At 44.6% G+C, this 19,602-nt stretch overlaps 1 protein-coding gene across 4 annotated transcripts in view; it reads right to left on the bottom strand.

Annotated features, from left to right (window-relative positions):
- PLXNB3 (plexin B3) overlaps window positions 1–19,602 on the bottom strand; it is an 88,483-nt gene that overhangs the window by 35,559 nt on the left and 33,322 nt on the right. For all 4 annotated transcript variants that reach the window (XM_088453378.1, XM_088453381.1, XM_088453379.1 and 1 more), the window contains exons 2-4: window positions 8,736–9,785; window positions 7,671–7,850; window positions 7,294–7,419 (exon numbers count right to left, since the gene is read on the bottom strand). In XM_088453378.1, coding sequence (XP_088309504.1) covers window positions 7,294–7,419; window positions 7,671–7,850; window positions 8,736–9,776 — 1,347 coding nt within the window. In that variant the 5' untranslated portion in view covers window positions 9,777–9,785. The remainder of the gene's footprint in view (window positions 1–7,293; window positions 7,420–7,670; window positions 7,851–8,735; window positions 9,786–19,602) is intronic.

Raw genomic sequence — 19,602 nt, 5'->3', positions numbered from 1 at the left:
TTCCCATTGATGGGAGGGGAATATGGTGCTGCCCTTCCAGCTTCAAGGAAACCTTCCAGGCACTGCCGGGTCACCGCGTCATGCACATGCGCAGATGGACCGTCGCACATGCGCATAACACAGGAGCCCGTCGCTGGTAGCTGAGCGGAGGACCTCGCCGATGAGGAGGACTTTGTTGGACCTCGTCGGAGGGGTAAGTATTGATAAATATCAGTGACATTTTCGTCTGTATCACAGTGACACTTAGTGAAAAATGCTGCTGGTGTTCACCTTGGTTATTAAATGAGGCCCCTAGTTTGTAGATTAGAGCGTACACAGATTTCATTCTGCAGACTCAGATTCCTGACATGAGATAAAGTGACGGAGAGTGAGCAAAGCAAAACCAGCATCAAACATCGGAGGGACCACTGGAGGAGACATATGATCAACTGGGGTCCATGTACTAAGCCTATGAGCTCCTAACTGTCACTTTACAGGCGGTGTTTAAAAAATGACAGTTATGAGCTGATTGGTTGGTACTTTATCTCCATTCAAGGCTTAGTACATAGACTCCCACAATCTCATGGCACCTGCTCACTATAATGAATACTTCAGACTTAAATTAGGCTAACCTAGAATTTTTCGAAGAAAAACTGAAGAATGTTATTTAATTGTGGCAAAGTGGTAGGGGACCAAAGATAGATTTTTCCACCTCGACAAAAAATCTTTATCCCACATTTAATTAGCAAAGGTGCAGTGAGTGCCTGGGTATAGCGCGCTTGGAGACAACTTAAGCACATCAGTGCCATAGCCGAGATACTTTGCAGTCGGTCAGCCGAGGTGAAATACTATTCACTACAATGCAACCAATCAACTCACCTGTGGCATCACATGATGCCACTGATTCCTGATAGGCTGCATTTAGATATTGGTCCTGCCCACCAAAATGGTTGCCTTCTCTTTGGGCGCAAATCCAGCTTTGTGGACACCACACCGGTACCTCAGGATCCTTTGTGCTCCACTTGTAAATGTCCCTCTAAAACCTCTTTGTCTTGTCAGGGCTAGAGCATCATTTTTCACAAACCATAAACCTTAATTATTTATACGTCTTAATTATTTATCTATCTCCAACACATCCTTGCCGTGCTTTCCAGACATATAACGATAAATATTTTAATCTCTTGGGGTACGCGTAGTTCTGCATACAGGTTTGTAAATGTCATGATGATTTAACAGAAAGTGAAGATACACTGCATTAAACTGTATTTTAACAAACCCAAATACTATAAAGAAACACCAGGGTATTTCCACACAGCCTCTAAATATTCAATCTCCGCACACTGCAGTTTATCTGACTATATTTTCCGTCAAAATTGAATATTTCTGCACTTCGTTGTAAAACCAGGCCTTATATACTGTAATAAGACTTGGGCCCTCATTCGGAGGCTGTCGCAAGAAGCGATCGCTCTCTCTGAATGAGGGCGGCTGCTTCTTTTTTTTAGTGCGACCTCCTGGTCGCTAGCTAAGCTGTGGGTTACCACCCACAGCTTAGCTAGCGACCAGGGTGATGGTCGCGATGGTCAAGACCATCGCGACCATCGGGGCTTGCGACGAGACCCTAAGGTTGGGTCCCGGCAACCGCAAGCCCCAGGGAGCTTCCTGCTCTGAACGAGCAGGAAGCTCCCCACTGACATCACTGCCGATGTCAGTGCGGCCGCCCACAAAACGGCAGGCGTTCCGTTAGGAACACCTCCGTTTGTGTAGCCACCCCCCCCCCACACAACGGGGCGAGCTGTCGATCACCATCGACAGCAGCCCCTTTTGTAGAGAGCCCCCCGGAGCGAGAGATTTTCTCTCTTGCTCCGGGGCTTGCGCGTGCGCAGGGCCAAAACATCGAGTCGGTTGCGATCGCTCAGCGCTCGCGACCGACTCTGAATGAGGTCCTTGGTCCCTCAGTAATTAACAATTGCTATTTATTGTATTCTATACAAGTCTCCCTAAACTATGCCAAGCACAAAATAGGAAGTAACCTGCCCCCAGCTCAGTCTCTGCAATTTTACACTTCTATGAATCACATCTTACCAATGTTTTCACTGATAAATGATTAGACCGCACACACAGACCAGAAACTGCTAATAAAGAGCATTAAAAAAATGCTAAATGTAATTTTCACACAGACGTGTTTTTCTGTACATCTGCACAACAGACACTTGAACAGCAAATGACATGTTGTGCTCCAGGTCTATTAGAACTCTTTAAATTTGCATGTGTGAACCCATAATCAAATATTCAACATCATGACCTGTCTAGATGAAGTTGTGTCTGGTTGAAACGAAGGCTACTACCTCCATTAATTATGTATATGAAATCATGCATGAAATTCCCCGGAGGCTGAAAACTGTGGCACACAAACGGCAATTCTAGGACATACACAAATAGGTATTTAATATCAGAGGCCTACGCAATCCCAGGGCTTCTGGCCTCTATCTGAAGAAAAGGAAGGACCTTAGCGTAAGGAGGACGCCATTTGCCAAACTTCTTGAAGACCGAGGCCCTTAATTATCAACGAGTTTTATCATTAACAACGAGTGATAAAACTTGTTGCGTATGATAAATGATGCTCCAGCCAATCAGCTCCCAACTGTCATTTTTCAAACAGATGACAGTTGGGAGCTGATTGGCTGTAGCACCATTGCGATCACTCGTTGTGAATGAAGAAACTCGTTGAAAATAAGGCCCATATTTTGCTATCTCCGAAAAAAAGGTCAAACAAGTTTGACACATGTACGTGAATGATATTTAAGCTCATTTAATGTGTATTTTTTTTATAAAGGGTCGAGCATTTCCTTTTGTACCCGTTGACCTCCTGTACTATCTACCTTTTGTTATGTCGACATTCTGGTGTCGACCAAATCATAGTCGACCTTTGGTATGCCACCTTGTCATTTGGTGTCATTACACCAGTGCATATACTGAGCACGATGGGGCAGATTCGGATGAGACTCAGAATCACAGTGTGCACAGGCGCTGGACAAGGGGCCTCAGTCATGGGTGGATGCACTGTCTATGTCGGATGTAGCGGACAGTATTTTAAGTTGGCGCATGCATCCGGATGGTCACCGCAGGATTTGCAGAACGAATTTGAACACAGAAAGGCAATTACAATGTGTGTTTCTGGGAGGTAACGGGGGTGGCTAGCCAGATGCGCTTTGGTCACGGTCAGCGACTTTTTCAACATCTGCACAGATTTTGGCAGCCATGTTCAGATGGACATGGTGCGATGTCCGACGGGGCGAACGATGTGTAGCCAATGGCGCATCTTAACAAGCAGCAGATGGGCGCCTCTGTGCGAATATCATTGGTTGCAACATTGGATTAAATCGCAGTGAAGGGACGCCTTGATATTACTGAGGTCTGCAGACGCTAGAACAGCGGACGGGATAGGCTCGCACTTACAGACAATCTGCGACTTAGTTGGGCCGACTGTCGCATTAGCATATGAAAGTGAGTTGCAATGCCGCGGTCACAGGTAAAAGCGACAGCAGAAGTGAGCGACAGAATCAGGCCCTGGGCGTTCTTTACAGTATATGTAACAACCAAATTGTGCGCAGTCAATAGAAGCCCTGTCCAGACTGAGCCAACATTTATACGCGCTATGCCCCATATACTGAATTCTACAAAGAGGCCTTTTTTTTTTCCAGAAAATATAATCAACTTTATCGAGATGCAACAGTTGAGCTAAAATGTATCTTTACCATTTTTATCACTACGTATCTTTCTTCATGCAATTTGTAAAATTTGGTGGTAAATGAATGGCAGAGTAGCAATGACGACATTATGACACCAAAGCAGCTGGTTTCAGGATTATGATATAAAATAAAACACTTATTAAACATTTCTATACTTAATATTGCGGAAAGTGTGACTAATCTCTCATCGTACCGCAAGTTTTTGCCAAGTGAAAGTTTGTTCCCGATTTTGTTTCCGTCCTTTGTAGGTGACTCATGTCTGTCAGTTTTTTTATTTGGCATCACACGAGTAATAATTCTCCTTTGTTCCTTAAAATTGTAGCGGGTACGATATGGGTACCATATTCCTGCGTTGACCAACTTGACGGTCACAATACCGACAGTGGAATCCTGACAGTCAAAATCCCAACAAATTTTGGTGAGTATTCTAATCCTAACTCACCCCTCCCGCAGCCTAACCCTAACTGTCCCCTATGGCAGCCTAACCCTAACTGTCCCCTATGGTAGCCTAACCCTAAACGTCCCCTACCGCAGCCTAACCCTAACTGTCCCTTCCCACAGCCTAACCCTAAGTGTCCCCTCCCGCAGCCTAACACTAAGTGTCCCCTCCCGCAGCCTAACACTAAGTGTCCCCTCCCGCAGCCTAACCCTAACTGTCCCCTATGGCAGCCTAACCCTAACTGTCCCCTCCCACAGCCTAACCCTAAGTGTCCCCTCCCACAGCCTAACACTATGTGTCCCCTCCCGCAGCCTAACCCTAACTGTCCCCTATGGCAGCCTAACCCTAAGTGTCCCCTCCCGCAGCCTAACCCTAAGTGTCCCCTCCCGCAGCCTAACACTAAGTGTCCCCTCCCGCAGCCTAACCCTAACCGTCCCCTATGGCAGCCTAACCCTAACCGTCCCCTCCCGCAGCCTAACCCTAAGTGTCCCCTCCCACAGCCTAACCCTAAGTGTCCCTTCCCACAGCCTAACACTAAGTGTCCCCTCCCACAGCCTAACACTAAGTGTCCCCTATGGCAGCCTAACCCTAACTGTCCCCTATGGCAGCCTAACCCTAACTGTCCCCTATGGCAGCCTAACCCTAACCGTCCCCTCCCGCAGCCTAACCCTAACCCAACCCTCCCGCAGCCTAACCCTAACCGTTCCCTACCGCAGCCTAACCCTAACCCAACCCTCCCGCAGCCTAACCCTAACCCAACCCTCCCGCAGCCTAACCCTAACTGTTCCCTACGGCAGCCTAACCCTAACCCAACCCTCCCGCAGCCTAACCCTAACCCACCCCTCCCGCAGCCTAACCCTAACCCACCCCTCCCGCAGCCTAACCCTAACCCAACCCTCCCGCAGCCTAACCCTAACCCACCCCTCCCGCAGCCTAACCCTAACCCACCCCTCCCGCAGCCTAACTCTAACCCACCCCTCCCGCAGCCTAACCCTATATATATTTTTTATGATTGTGTTCTTCACCTGTAACGGATACTGGCTACAGTAAAGGCAGGGCATGATGGGAAGCTACGACTTCAACATCCATCGTGCAGGTTTTCCAATACGTTATTTATACTAACTAAGCATACGTAAATCAGAGAGGGTCAGAGCAGGTGGTTAGGAGGTAACATATTGCCATGCTAAATACCGGAAAATAAATGAAAAAACAAAACAAAAAAAACAACACTTTTCTTTATGAAATATGTATTTTCGACCCTTCCTGACCAGAGATGACTAGACGCATAGGGGGAGATGTATCAAACTTTAGAAAGAAATAAGGTGGAGACGTTGCCAACAGCAACGACGCAGCATCTACCTATCATTTATCTAGCACAGTCTGTAAAATGACAACTAGAAACGGATTGGTTGCTATAGATATCACATAGGGTGCTTTAGTTAACTGAAACACCGCAGGACTCGGGGAAATCCTGCAGATCTGTTGACGATTATTTTGTGGCTGCCTTCTAAATTAGACATTAGGACTGGGGCTGTCCTTTCAGCCTATTCAGTGGAATGTACACATGCAGACTCCACGGTGAGTAGGTTACAGGTTCATCTAAACTTGCTGTGGCCAGTTACCTTTATGAGACATCCAGAAAGAAACATGTGGTTTTATAGAATGAGTAAACAGCACTACATGAGGGCGTATCAGTTTATAATTTAAAGAAAAAAAAAGATTATTTTTCATTTTTAGAAATCTTCCAACGGGTGGGTACACACCGGACAGATATCTGCAGATCGAGTGATCTGTAGATATATCTGCAGATGATGGTCGTTCATACACACTGAAGGGCCATCATCTGCTTGCGCCCTCGGGTCCCGGCGGCCGGTGGGCAGGTCGGGGACGTGTCCCGCCCCCTTCCTCACGGCTGCCACTGTGTGAGTACGGGCGGTCTGCACTTGCCGATGGACAGATCTGTTTGCAGACATACCTGTCCATCGGCTGTGCAGCACAGCCAATGCGATATGTCGGTGAACGTCGTCACTCACCGACAAATCTCAGGTACACACTGGCCGACAGACAGCAGATATATTGGCCGATCAACTGATCGGCCGATGTATCTGTCAGTGTGTACCCAGCATAAGTCCCAAGCACTGAGCACGCCCTACCACCATTAGAATTGCATTATCAGCACTATCTGCTCACCAAAATGCAACAGCTGGTGAGATTTCCCCTCATCCTCTCAGTCATTCATGTGCCAAGTCTGTACCATGATGCTTCACATGTGGGCATACCAAAGAGCAAGACACGGGCACTGTAAGTTACTACAGACAGTTTAAAATAAACTATTGTGCTACAACCAAAAGGTTGTGGAAGGGCCTAGTGCCGTTGACTTAATCATATGCACATACAGAAATACTTATTACTTTTGCCCCAAAAAAAAGATGTTTGGAAGAGGAAATCAGTCACTTTTTAATTCACTGAGGAACAACAATTATATACAAGACTGCCCAATTCAATACCAGACACCTGACCATGACTAACTAGAACACACTAAATAGCCACAACCAGGCCATAAAAAGTGCTGCGTTTCCACAGGCACCCCTCCTAAGGCTTCACGGGCTTTCCGGATAATGATATTTGGTATAGTTTTCCTGCCATAGTCGGATTCACAGTGCACATACACAATTATTTTGTATACTTTCAGTTAGGGATGGCCATCGGAGGGGTGTCCATTGATGGTTACCATAGATAGGTCCATCGGTGGTTACCAACGATGGCACATAAACCATCTATGGTGAACCATCAATGGTTTGCACCCATCGCTGGCCACCGCTGTGGTGGGGAATGGCGGGCAGGGGCCAATCAAAAACAGGGGCAGGGCTTAGTGGGCTCCAGGGGCTAAGACTAAGATCATCCCATCCTGGAAAAAATTTTTTTTTAAAAATCGTCTCCCATCGATGACAAAGAGCCATTGGCTCTCTATCATCGATGGTAAAAGTATTTGACATCGACCATAAACCATCAATGATTACGAATCATCGATGGCCATCCCTACTTTTAGTAATGCCGGTTGGCATCACCATTAGCAACCACAGCTGGTTATTTGGCACCCAATACAACTGGGGGGAACCCGCTTACCTGGGACTCAGTCATAACGTACAAGTGCCGTCCCGAGCTATCCAAAACCAGGTCAGGGCTGACAGGAGAATCTGGTACCACAGTCAATGAGTTGTAGACGTGTCCTTCACCCTGAGATACAAATACCTATAATGGGGAGGACATGAGCCAAATTTTTTACATGGAATCCATTGAAGTATTGGTTAATTCCATATTAAATTAAGTATATCTTTTTCCATCTCATTAATAACCAAATGATCATTCAGAAGGGCCATGCTCTCTGTATAACAAAGTTTGTTCCACTAATCAGAAAGTCCTGAGAACCATTAATTTAAATCAGATTTGATTAAATGGCTGGGGAAGCTCACAATTAAACATAGGAGATGACAAGTCCTCACCTTATGAACATGTCCTCCAGCATCTCCAAGGAAAACAATCGTGTGATTCTCTTCAACTAGCGCGGCTACAGCGGTCAGGCTCGAGTCATTTCTGAGAAGAGGCGTAGCAGTGACAGGAACACTACTGGCAATCGGGCTGGGTGTGTGGTCTCCTCCGCATGGGAAGTTCTTAGGTGACTCCTGGTCAGATAAGTTTAAGAGATAAATGTATTGTAATAGAAATCACGGATTCCCACTTCTGGCACCAACAGCTATATGGCAATAAATAAACACACTTGTAATATTGTGATCATATACACTGGAGTTGAGGTGGCTGAATATTAATATGTACTACAACTTAAGGCCCAGGAGACAGTTAAACTTGAATAAATGTAAATTTGATAAGAAATGGCACTTTGCAACATTTGCACATGTATGAACTAAAGTTTCTGTGACACGGCAAGTATTAAGTACTGCTGTTCCATGGCGTAGTGCAAGATACTAAAATTGTGTTCCCATGTCATTTAGGATGGGTCCCCAGATTCCTATCCTAAATGACATGGGGACTACTTAGAGAATATTTAAGATTTATTTTTCAGAGAAAGCTAATTCTCTGACTGTTAAAGCATAAAAACATTATTCCTAGGTAGTCATACATCCAGAGACACAGATCTAGAAACAGTTGTTTAATTTATTTATTAAAGGTCATGCCCACCTAACTGTTTCTATACCAGTCTCTCTGAATTTTGATAGGCGAAGGGAGGTCAGACAGTCAGTCGTGTACAGATCATTTTTTATTCTATATTCTAGGGGTGAGCGGATTCGGTTCTACTCGGTTCCGTTCGGATTTAAAAACCGGGTATCAGCTGTCACGAGTTTTGGATAGCCAATAAGATTCGGTTTTTAAAACCGAACGGAACTGAGTAGAACCGAATCCGCTCACCCCTACTATATTCCATTTGGTGGTTAATAGTAGGTAAAGAGCAACTAGTAACTGTAATAGTTTTCCATTTACTGACCTATGTGCAGGAGCTATTTTTGGTCACTGGTGCACAAATTCTCAATGGTCTTCACTCACAAACATACCTTGGGAAGAGATGCACATTTGGAATTGACTCCATATTCTATCCCAGCCTCCTGTCCGCTTGCACCTCTCCCATTCTCAGTGTAACACAGGACTCGTGCAGTCTCTATCCTAGCTTCTACGTCTGCCATCTTATAGGAGCAGAGAGCTGTCCGGCTGCTTGGAGATGGACTGGATCCTTGGCTGGCTGCAAATATCACAAAGAGTTCCCTGTTCTTAATCTCCAAGTGAGCGGCCTGTGCCAAGTTGTACCCTCCCTCACACAAGAGAGGTACTTCCACATAGGAGTAGAGGTGCAGGTCCTTGCTGCACACGCTGCCCAGATACGTTTTGTAATCCATTTGCGATTTGGATCCACGGCGGTAAAACAAGAAGTAGACATGTCCTTTGTTGGAGAAAACCCCCACAAAAGTATTGTTGTAATCCGAAAAGTCTCCCACCACGAGTTTACCCAAACCTTCGTTGGAGAACACAGATGGCTTCTCCACTTGCCGTATAGTAATCGGCGGTATTCCACTGGACAACCTGGCTGTCAAACCCCGACCAACAAACAGGTAATCGTGTCCCAGTGAAGTCCTCTCAACTATCCCCACAGTGGTGACCTTGGGATTATTGGCAGCCACAAACTGGTTGTCACCTGGGTCAACTGTACGGTAAATTATATTAGAGATGTTCATCAGGTCCCTCTTTTCGCAGATGCCCTGAAAAACGTGCCCGCAGGTCAGCAATTCTCTGCCCTGAAGGTTGACAGTCAGCAGCTTGTTGGAGTTGTGGGTCCGAGTTGCCTGAGGACAGTCTTTACGGTCTTTGAAGGGAAGACACTCCGGACTGTCAAACACTGGGCCTGTAGAATCTTCCGCCAGAAGCTCGAGGTCAGGTGACACTTGGAAGATCCAATTAACAGCCCCGATGTAGATGGAGCCTGTGCCTGGATCGTACGCCATATGGTTGAAAGTGACATTGGGTCGGAGAAAGTAGGGAAAAGCAGAAACCGATAAAAATAGGCAGAGAAAGGCAAGCAGGGATGGCGCCAGATCCAACATAACGGTCAGCTGGAAAGGGAAAGAATGAAAAAGAAATGTATATTATTAACACATACTACTGTACATGGGAATTCCTTGGGTCTGCACAAAAGGCACAAAACTTCATTGCCATACACATGCAAAACATCTATAGCAATTAATACCTTTGGGCCTTAAGCAGCCAAATTAAATAATAACAAAAAGTAATAACATTTGTCAGCTACAGAATATATCCCTGGCAAATGCCTGTGCAGCACAAAAACTAGCAGCCATCACATAACTAGGTTGGGTACCGGATCCCGGCGGTCAAAATCCTGACACCGGCATCCTGACAGGGTTAGGATATGGACACCTGTCGGTATCCTAAACCTCCCCCTCTCCCTACCCCTAACCCTCCCCGGTGCCTAAACCTAACTACCCCCTTCCTGCACCCTGAACCTAACCCTCCACCCCCTAGTGCCTAACCCTCCTCTTAACCCCAGAACTTACAAATCGGGATACTGGCGCCGGGACTCTAACAGGTATTTGAATTCTGGCGCCAGTATTCTAAGCACCAGCATCCCTTTTGCCAGGATATTGACCGGATCCCCACATAATAGGGTGGAATAAGATTTTCAAGCAGATTAAATAAAGGGTAAATAACATGGTACCTCAAACTGACAAATCAACAACATTAAAGGGGCTAGAGCCGTAACTAGACTTTTTGGTGCCCTGTGCCAGAAAGAGCATTGGCGCTCCCCTCATTTTTCAAAGGGACATAATGCACCTAAAACAGGGCCATGGCTTCATGGGGAAGGGCCAGGGAAGATATAGGGGAGGCCAGGAGATGCTGGGGATGAAATAAGAGGAAAATACAAGCAAGAATGATAACAAACAAAAATTTGACAGGCCCAAACAGCTCCCCCTGACCTGTGGTGCCCTGAGCGATGGCACCGGTTGCACTACCCTAGCTACGGCCCTGAAAGGGGCCCATCCATTACCCGACTTTATGAACAATCCGACCAAACCAGGATGTTTTGGTCGCATTGTTCACAAAGTCAGGTAATGGATAGCCGGCAAGGACCAGCGATGTGAATGCACGCTGGGTCCTTGCCGTCCCTGACTATCTACTGAACATGCCCATCAACCTGACGACGCTCGTCAGGTTCGGCATGTTCAGAGATAGGAGGTCGGTCTCCTTCACTGAATGACGTTCAGTGTACGCCGTTCAGTGCGGGCACTGCACCTCGGCGCCCTGAAGGTCTGAACGCTAGACGTTCAGACTTTCAGGTCGCCTAATGGATAGGTACCTTAACAGCAACAACGCACATCTATAATCATATAAGCACAGACAATCATTGCTTATCATTTTTTTATTACTACTGTAGCTCACTAATACTGGTTACACTGCCGATATATTGGCCGATCTATTGAAGTCATTTACAGACATATCGCATTGGCTGTGCAGCACAGCCGCTGTCCATCGGCAAGCGTGTACGGGCGATCAGCCGATCGCCCGTACACATGCAGCGGCAGCCGCGGGGAGGGGGGCGAACTCGCCCCCGACCCGCCACCCGGCAAGCGGGACCCGCAGCTGCCGGATAGATGATGGTCGTTCATTGTATAGGAACGACAATCATCTACAGATATTTCTGCAGATCACTCGACCTGCAGATATATCAGTCGGGTGTGTACCCACATTAACATAGCTTATTCTAATGTATTTCACAGGGCAAGTTCTGGAGTAATTAGTCACTGCAGGCTGGGAGGATTTGCAGTTTAGGAACTGCAGCAAAAGATGCGATTAGCATAGGGTTGCTATAAAGAGGACACATGAATTACACAGATTCTGTGGCTGGCAGACTTCAAATCTACAATTCACCTGGTTAAATCAGCCATGGAAGCTATTGTATAATTCATATATGTCCCTGATTAAAGGGTTATTATAGCAACCCTAGACTTAGTAGTATGAAGATAATTAGGACTTTTTAAACTCAAGCACTCTGTACCGAATAGCTGTGGAGCACGTGACTGTTGTGTTCTGGAACATAAACGGGAACTCCAGACTTTAACGATCATCACAGATACACAGAATTTGACGGCAGATCAGAACCACTTGGCCCAGCATCAAACACATGCTGCTCAGGTCCCACTCTTTTTCCAGAATCACCAGTCGCAGGAGTATAGGGTGAAGCTGCATTGGAGGGGGGGGCAACTTGATAAACGCAGACACCCCCAATAATTTTTTAATCTTTCCACAAAGATGTTTAAATCCCTTCATCAGTACTTGGGTCATGTGTAGCTAGGGCATGGCTTGGCATCTTTGGGAGAGGGGTCATGTGAAAACTACCATAAAACGGTTCACTTCTAACAAAATGAACGGTCAGAGTGACCTTATATAAGAGCTGGTTATTGTACAGCACAGCTCCAGGATTCTGCTAACCATATATAGTACGGAGGGTCAAGAGGAGAGGTGCTAGAGTTTAAATGTATCACGGGGAACCGCGGGGGATGTGGTTGTTAATTCACAGAGTAGTACACGCAGAAACAACAGCTTATCTTTAATATAAAAGACTAACCCAACCATAAAACAGAGACAAACAACAATCCTCTTTGGACCTTGGTTTAGTACCTGCCCTGCATTCGAAAGTTTTCCGAACTTCTTGTCTGGCCTGGCACCTGGAGAAATCCTTGGACGTGATCTGTAGTTGTGTACAATACACCTTTGATTTATTTAACTCCGTAAAAGAAGAACCTACTGTAACCCAATATATAATAGACTTATTATCATTTATTAATTCATTTAGACTTGCTGTAACTAGATGGTGCTACCGTGATCTTCTGTAAAAATATATACATACACCCATAATTATTTTTACATATCCTGAATCTATCTACTAGAACCAACTGAGTGCCGTGCAGCCATTGGCCGACATTCATGGCATTATATCAACATTCCAGAAAGATTCATGGGAGAATGATCATCAAACAGAGAGCTTGGAGAGAGCCCAATGTCCGTTCCGCACATGTTAAATGGGGAGAACTTATATGTAAGGGTTATCGGAGACACTCAGACCACTAACTTACCTATGGTAGGTCACAAACACCCCTATAGTACAACTTACAGATAAAGCCATGCTGCTGTAGTCAGCTAAACCTACAACAGAAGGTGAAAAGCAGATGTGACCTCATACTTATAACCTCAGATACCACCATTACCCCCTGTGAACCCAAATCCATTCTAATCTTATTCAATGGTGTACAAAACCACGGGAGGGTGAGAGGGAAGGTTAATCCATTGGTTAAACTGTGTAAAGTCATAGGTCAGTAAAAGCTTTCTACACGCCAACTATGACCATGAGTCTATTTATTAATATCGGGCTTTATGGAGGTTTTCCTATGGTCGTCATTTATTACTAAAATCTTGCCAACCCAGCTGAGTGAAACTGGTATGATGCCAGTCTGATATATGGGCTAACCGGTTCACGCTTGGGCAGTGGAAGTCCAAACTTGAACTTTTCAGCTAAAAAAAAAAAACTAAAAAATTAATATGAATGATAATTATTATTAAGAAATGAAAATAGGATTTATTTTTTCAAAAATAAAGCCATTGGAAAAAAATATATTTATTCTAAGCAAAACACGTTTTTCTTTACTTCATTTTCTTCTCCTGATCCATCCCAGTATGGTGATACCAGGAGGAGTATTGTGGGATAGCTATTACAAGCGAGACCTGCTGGTTTTATCCCATGATGTATAGGGTGAAGCCCATATTCTCCAGAGATGTGGATTTATTTAAAAATGGGAGGAGAAAAAAAACCCGTATCTCCTGTATGTGCCCAGGACTAGAAAACACATGACCTAGGTATATTAAAAATAAACTAAACCCTAACTACAACCTAATAATAATAATAAAAAAAATCAAAACAGCAAAAATAGCCCCCCAAAAAACAAGAACTAAAAAGTTGCCAAACAAATAACACATGACACATAATCTCTTTGGTAAAAATAAAAAAGGGATCTACAAAACCACAAAATATTTGCTTGTTCTAGGAAACCTGCCGCAGGCTTTGCAGGCTACTGCGATACAGATGTTTAAGGATTATTGTAGACTATTTTTTCCCCTTTACTTAGATGTACATTTGTTAGTCTAAAGCCCTGTGTTGTCATACTGACAGAAGACTATCTCTATTCACAGTAACAATACGGATGTATGAGCTTAGGTGTTTGACAGCACAATCTTACAGCAATAGTAGGATGGGAACTCCCCCAGATCAATACTTGTACTATTAGGGAACCTTTAAACTTTCCCTCAGCTATCCATTTTGTTGCATTTCCCCTCCTCACATCATGATTCTGCGGCAAATGTATTCACCGGCTCCTTTTCTCAGCGGCAAGTGACATCCTGCGTTTCCGGCTTAGTGCAGTGATGCTGGATATCTTAGCACTGAGATGTATTAAAAAGAAAGTCACCAGTAAGGTGTTACCATAAGTCACCCCAACAACGATCTCTGCCCTGCGTGCACTAGGCCACGAGATCCATTGAAACCGCAAAATCTCATTCTGGATGGCGCATTGGGGACAAGCGTTGAAAAGTTCGTATTAGCAAGTGCCCCATAACGCTGCTACACCGCCCTAGCTGGGTAAATCTCTATGTTTTAGAGAAACTGTAATAACCCCGTTTTTTTTTATTTGGTGGGAGGGAATGCCTAAAACGAAGGAGCCATCACCGCTTGATACGTGTACCCTCTGCCCCTATCCTTCCACATAAGTGGACAGGTCACTGCCTCCCACAAGATTGGCGCACTCATCTCAAGCTCCTGTTTTCATTCTGATGACCTGATTGGCTACCAGGAGTTCTATCACCATCCACCCCAAAACTGAAGATATCCCGAGCGAGGAGGAGTTGATTATGAGGTATATTAAGACGCTCAAACCTAGTCAAACTGCTTAGAGCAACTTTGTGTACATTACACCCTTTTAAATTAGGGATGTGCAGGCTCGGATAGGTTCGAGTTTGCACGTTGAGTTCGGATTTTTCCCTCCAAAAAAACGGAACTCAGAAAGAGGCAAAACGTCATCTTGCATGGACGAACATCATCGTTCTTGGACAAAAGTCCAGGAATGATTATGTTCGTTATGCAAGATGACGTTTTGCTTCTTTTCATTAAATAAATGAAAGCTATTGATAAGTAGTCTAATGCGTTCGAACGAGACACATCTTTCTCATTTTGAAGAGCTGGTACAGTTCTGTAATCGTACATGTGCCAAGTATACACCAGGAGATACAAACCCCCCTCTCCCCTAAAAACATAGTATGAAAACCTGTGCCTGGGTTACGCCAGAAGATGTGCTTCACAGTGCTAAAGTTACCATACACAATTAGCACACAATGTAGTACTATAATGAATTGGCATATACTTATGACAGCCTGAGTCTGGACACTGCTATTAACAAAAAAAACAAAACACTAAGGGCCGTATTCAATTAGTTTCGCATTCGCGAAAAAGTTCAGCCTACCTGACTTTTCGCCTACATCGTGTGTTTTGGGCGTGAAAACTTATCGTGCGTGTCCCCGCTTTTCGCAGTGTTCAATTACTAAACAGGCGAAAACGGCAATCGGTGAATGCAGAACAGGCGGATAGTACTGTCAGATTTGGGGAAATCAGTTTGTACCCCAAATAAAGATGCACTAACATTGGGGATCAATGTAGAAGTGTTCCAATAGCCCTAATAAAACTATTTGGGGTACTGAAGTTGTTTAAAATCCTTGTTATTAGCGGCCTTGCAAAAGTGGTGAAGAACGGCAATAAGCAGTATTTTTTGGTGAAAGTAAGTAGTCTTGTCATATATGGGGTACTTGAAAATGGGTACTAGCATATTTTAATGTCTCTAAAGTGAAGTTTTCGAAAAAGTAAAATTCCTCCGTCATACATGCACCTGCAATCCCCAAAACACTTGGCCCCTTCTTAGAGCACTCCCAGAAGCTTATTTCACTAGTTTTTGAAGTTGCCCCCCCCCCTTTTTTTGATTTTCGCCCCAAATTTCAAAGGCGTATTTTGGGGTCTTCCTGGAATTTTTAATTAATTTTTGGGGGTAAATTGTCCTTTGCGGGGTGTACCAAGGGTTCTGAGAGGTTTCCCAACATCTGCACCCCAAAATATAGATTTGACACTTTTTTTCTCCTGCTATTCCGTGGAGGAAAAGTACGCAAAAAAACTGGCGAAAAACGGCTTTTCGCACCTAATTGTATACGGCCCATAGTCGCTTTTACCACGTAAAATACATTTATGCACAGACGCAAATATAAAATAAAAGGCACTAATTCATAAAGTCACACTTGCCTATTCTCCCGGAACCTGCTGTAGGCCCCCGATTTTTCAGAGTAGCCCCCTGCACCCCCCGGAAGAGTAGGTACTCCTCCAGCATCCCACCCTCTTCCTAATGAATTGGGCAGAACAATAAATGAAAGCTGCGGTCCATTAGGAGGGGGCGTAGCCTAGAAGGTATACATTTAAGATGCCGGCGGTCACTGTGCCTACCGCCGGCATTTAGACTACAGAACCCTGCGCGGGGTGGATGGGGGGTTTAGGGTTCCGGGGGGGGGGGTTTGTGTTAGGCAACCCCCCGGGAGGTTAGGGTCAGGCTAGGGGAAGGGAGGGTTAGTGTTAGGCAACCCCGGGGGAAGGTTAGGGTTAGGCACCCCCCCGGGGGACTTAGGGGGGTCAGGTGTAGGCACGGGTTTAGGGTTAGACACCCTAAAGGAAGGTTAGGGGGTACAGTTAGGTTAGTTCATACTTACCTGCGGCCAGCGGTATTTCATACCAAATGCGCCTAGAGATGCAATTCTATGATAATCGCGTCCTTTGGCCCTGTCCCCTATTCCAATATATGAGATTCGCTGCATTTGGTTGTGAGGGGGTGGGGCCTAATGATGGGATTAGGCCGGCTCCACCCTCCTCAACGGCCATCTGCATCTCCTCTCCGGACTTCTGCCAGAGAGGTAACTACATAAGTCAGAAAGAATGAATTAAGTTCAATTAAATACAAACATTTGCGGTTGTCCCTTAAACCGACCAATTGCAAATATCAAATATATGTTAATAGATCATAGCAGCCACACTAATAATAGCAATAGCATCAGTGGGAGGGATCAAGATGCACTCGGCCAATTAATAGTGGCTGCCGATCATTGTCATCATCATCCTTGTGTATTTTGCACCAGAAGTCGAGCACCCATTCTGACCTATAACCGCATGGAGTTATAAGCGCAGATGAAACCGAATTTACAAAACAGACGGATAACAATTCTTCATACGTACAGTCAGGTGCATAAATATTGGGACATTGATAGAATTTTCATATTTTGGCCTCTATTCACCACCACAAGGGTTTTGAAATGAAACAAACAAGATGTGCTTTAACTGCAGACTTTCAGATTTAATTTGAGGGTAATTACATCCAAATCAGGTGAACGGTGTAGGAATTACAACGGTTTCTATATGTGCCTCCCACTTTTTAAGGATCCAAAAGTAATGGGACTATCAACTCAAAAGCTATTTCATGGACAGGTGTGGGCTATTCCCTCGTTAAGCAGGTAAAAGGTCTGGAGTTGATTCTAGGTGTGACATTTGCATTTGGAATCAGTTGCTGTCGACTCTCAATATGAGATCCAAAGAGTTGTCACTATCAGTGAAGCAAGCCATCATTAGGCTGAGAAATCAAAACAAACCCATCATAGAGATAGCAAAAACATTAGGTGTGGCCAAATCAACTGTTTGGAACATTCTTAAAAAGAAAGAACGCACCGGAGAGCTCAGCAAACACCAAAAGACCCAGAAGACCACGGAAAACAACTGTGGTGGATGACAGAAGAATTATTTCCCTGGTGTAGAAAAACCACTTCACAACAGTTGGCCAAATCAAGAACACTCTCCAGGAGGTAGGTGTATATGTGTCAAAGTCAACAATCAAGAGAAGACTTCACAAGAGTGAATATAGAGGGTTCACCACAAGATGTAAACCATTGGTGAGCCACAAAAACAGGAAGACCAGATTAGAGTTTGCCAAACAACATCTAAAAAAGCCATTACAGTTCTGGAACAACATCCTATGGACAGATGAGACAAAGATCAACTTGTACCAGAGTGATGGGAAGAAAAGAGTATGGAGAAGGAAAGGAACTGCTCATGATCCAAAACATTCCACCTCATCAGTGAAGCATGGTGGTGGTAGTGTCATGGCGTGGGCATGTATGGCTGCCAATGGAACTGGTTCCCTTGTTTTATTGATGATGTGACTGCTGACAAAAGCAGCAGCATGAATTCTGAAGTATTTCGGGCAATATTATATGCTCATATTCAGTCAAATGCTTCAGAACTCATTGGACGGCGCTTCACAGTGCAGATGGACAATGACCCAAAGCATACTGCAAAAGCAACCAAAGAGTTTTTTAAGGCTAAAAAGTGGAATGTTCTGCAATGGCCAAGTCAATCCCCTGACCTGAATCCGATTGAGCATGCATTTCACTTGATGAAGACAAAACTGAAGGGAAAATGCCCCAAGAACAAGCAGGAACTGAAGACATTTGCAGTAGAGGCCTTGCAGGGCATCACCAGGGATGAAACCCAGCGTCTGGTGATGTCTATGCGTTCCAGACTTCAGGCTGTAATTGCCTGCAAAGGATTTGCAACAAAGTATTAAAAAGTGAAAGTTAGATTTAGGATTGTTTAGTTTGTCCCATTACTTTTGGCCCCTTAAAAAGTGGGAGGCACATATAGAAACCGTTGTAATTCCTACACCGTTCACCTGATTTGGATGTAATTACCCTCAAATTAAATCTGAAAGTCTGCAGTTAAAGCACATCTTGTTTGTTTCATTTCAAAACCCTTGTGGTGGTGAATAGAGGCCAAAATATGAAAATTCTGTCAATGTCCCAATATTTATGCACCTGACTGTACGTATGAAGAATTGTTATCCGTCTGTTTTGTAAATTCGGTTTCATCTGCGCTTATAATTCTGTCAATGTCCCAATATTTATGCACCTAAGTGCAGCACAAAAAAAAACCGCGCAATTTGTCTATAAAAACTATAGAAGTTTTCTTGACAATGTCAAGATCCAACCTGTACATTAGAGGTTAATACAGACAGTATCATGTACAGTACATGTAATACAATAGCTGCTCTGTTTTGCATTCAGATGCAGGTCACCAAAACAATGTGCAGGTACAGATTTGTACATGTATAAACTGGCTCGCCAGCAGAAACCCATATAAAGTAAAAACACAAAAGAGTTTTTAAGCCACGGAGCAGAATTTATACGGTCAACCCAGCCACGGCCAACAATGTCATGGGAACCAGAGTTAGTAAGTTTAAGGAGTATATTCCGCCTACACACGGCTCTATATTAAACAGAAAGCATAAACACATTTATGTTACTTTATAGACCCTCCCTTCCTACTTACCGACTCAACCGGGCCCCCTCAGGAGATGCCAGAAGGGGAGTCCCAGGTGAGAGGGTGTGGCATTGTGAAACGCGGGGGAGGCTGGATTACTCTAGGGAGTCTGGCGAGAGCGCCATAATATTCGGGAGTCTACCAGACATTGGTTAAGATTCACCTGAAAAGGTGCAAATATTATTATAATACGAGTGAGTGTGTGTTATTCTAATCATTAGGAATGTGTGAGAAGATCCCATTTTATTAGCAAGAGCATGCACACCGTGTTAATGAGATACAGTGTGTGGCCCTGTCATATTGCAGAAAGTCTGCCAGCTTTCATCACATTGGATCTGACTGTTCACATGACATCAGCATCACAGGATTTCAGCCAACAGCAAATTAAAATGACGCCATAAGTATTTAGTACA

The sequence above is a fragment of the Taudactylus pleione genome, unplaced genomic scaffold (genome assembly GCF_031769625.1).
Source record: "Taudactylus pleione unplaced genomic scaffold, aTauple2 ptg000579l, whole genome shotgun sequence".
NCBI classification, from domain to species: Eukaryota; Metazoa; Chordata; class Amphibia; order Anura; family Myobatrachidae; genus Taudactylus; species Taudactylus pleione.
The sequence above is the reverse complement of the archived record's forward strand: the minus strand, read 5'-3'. Positions and strand labels throughout refer to the sequence as shown.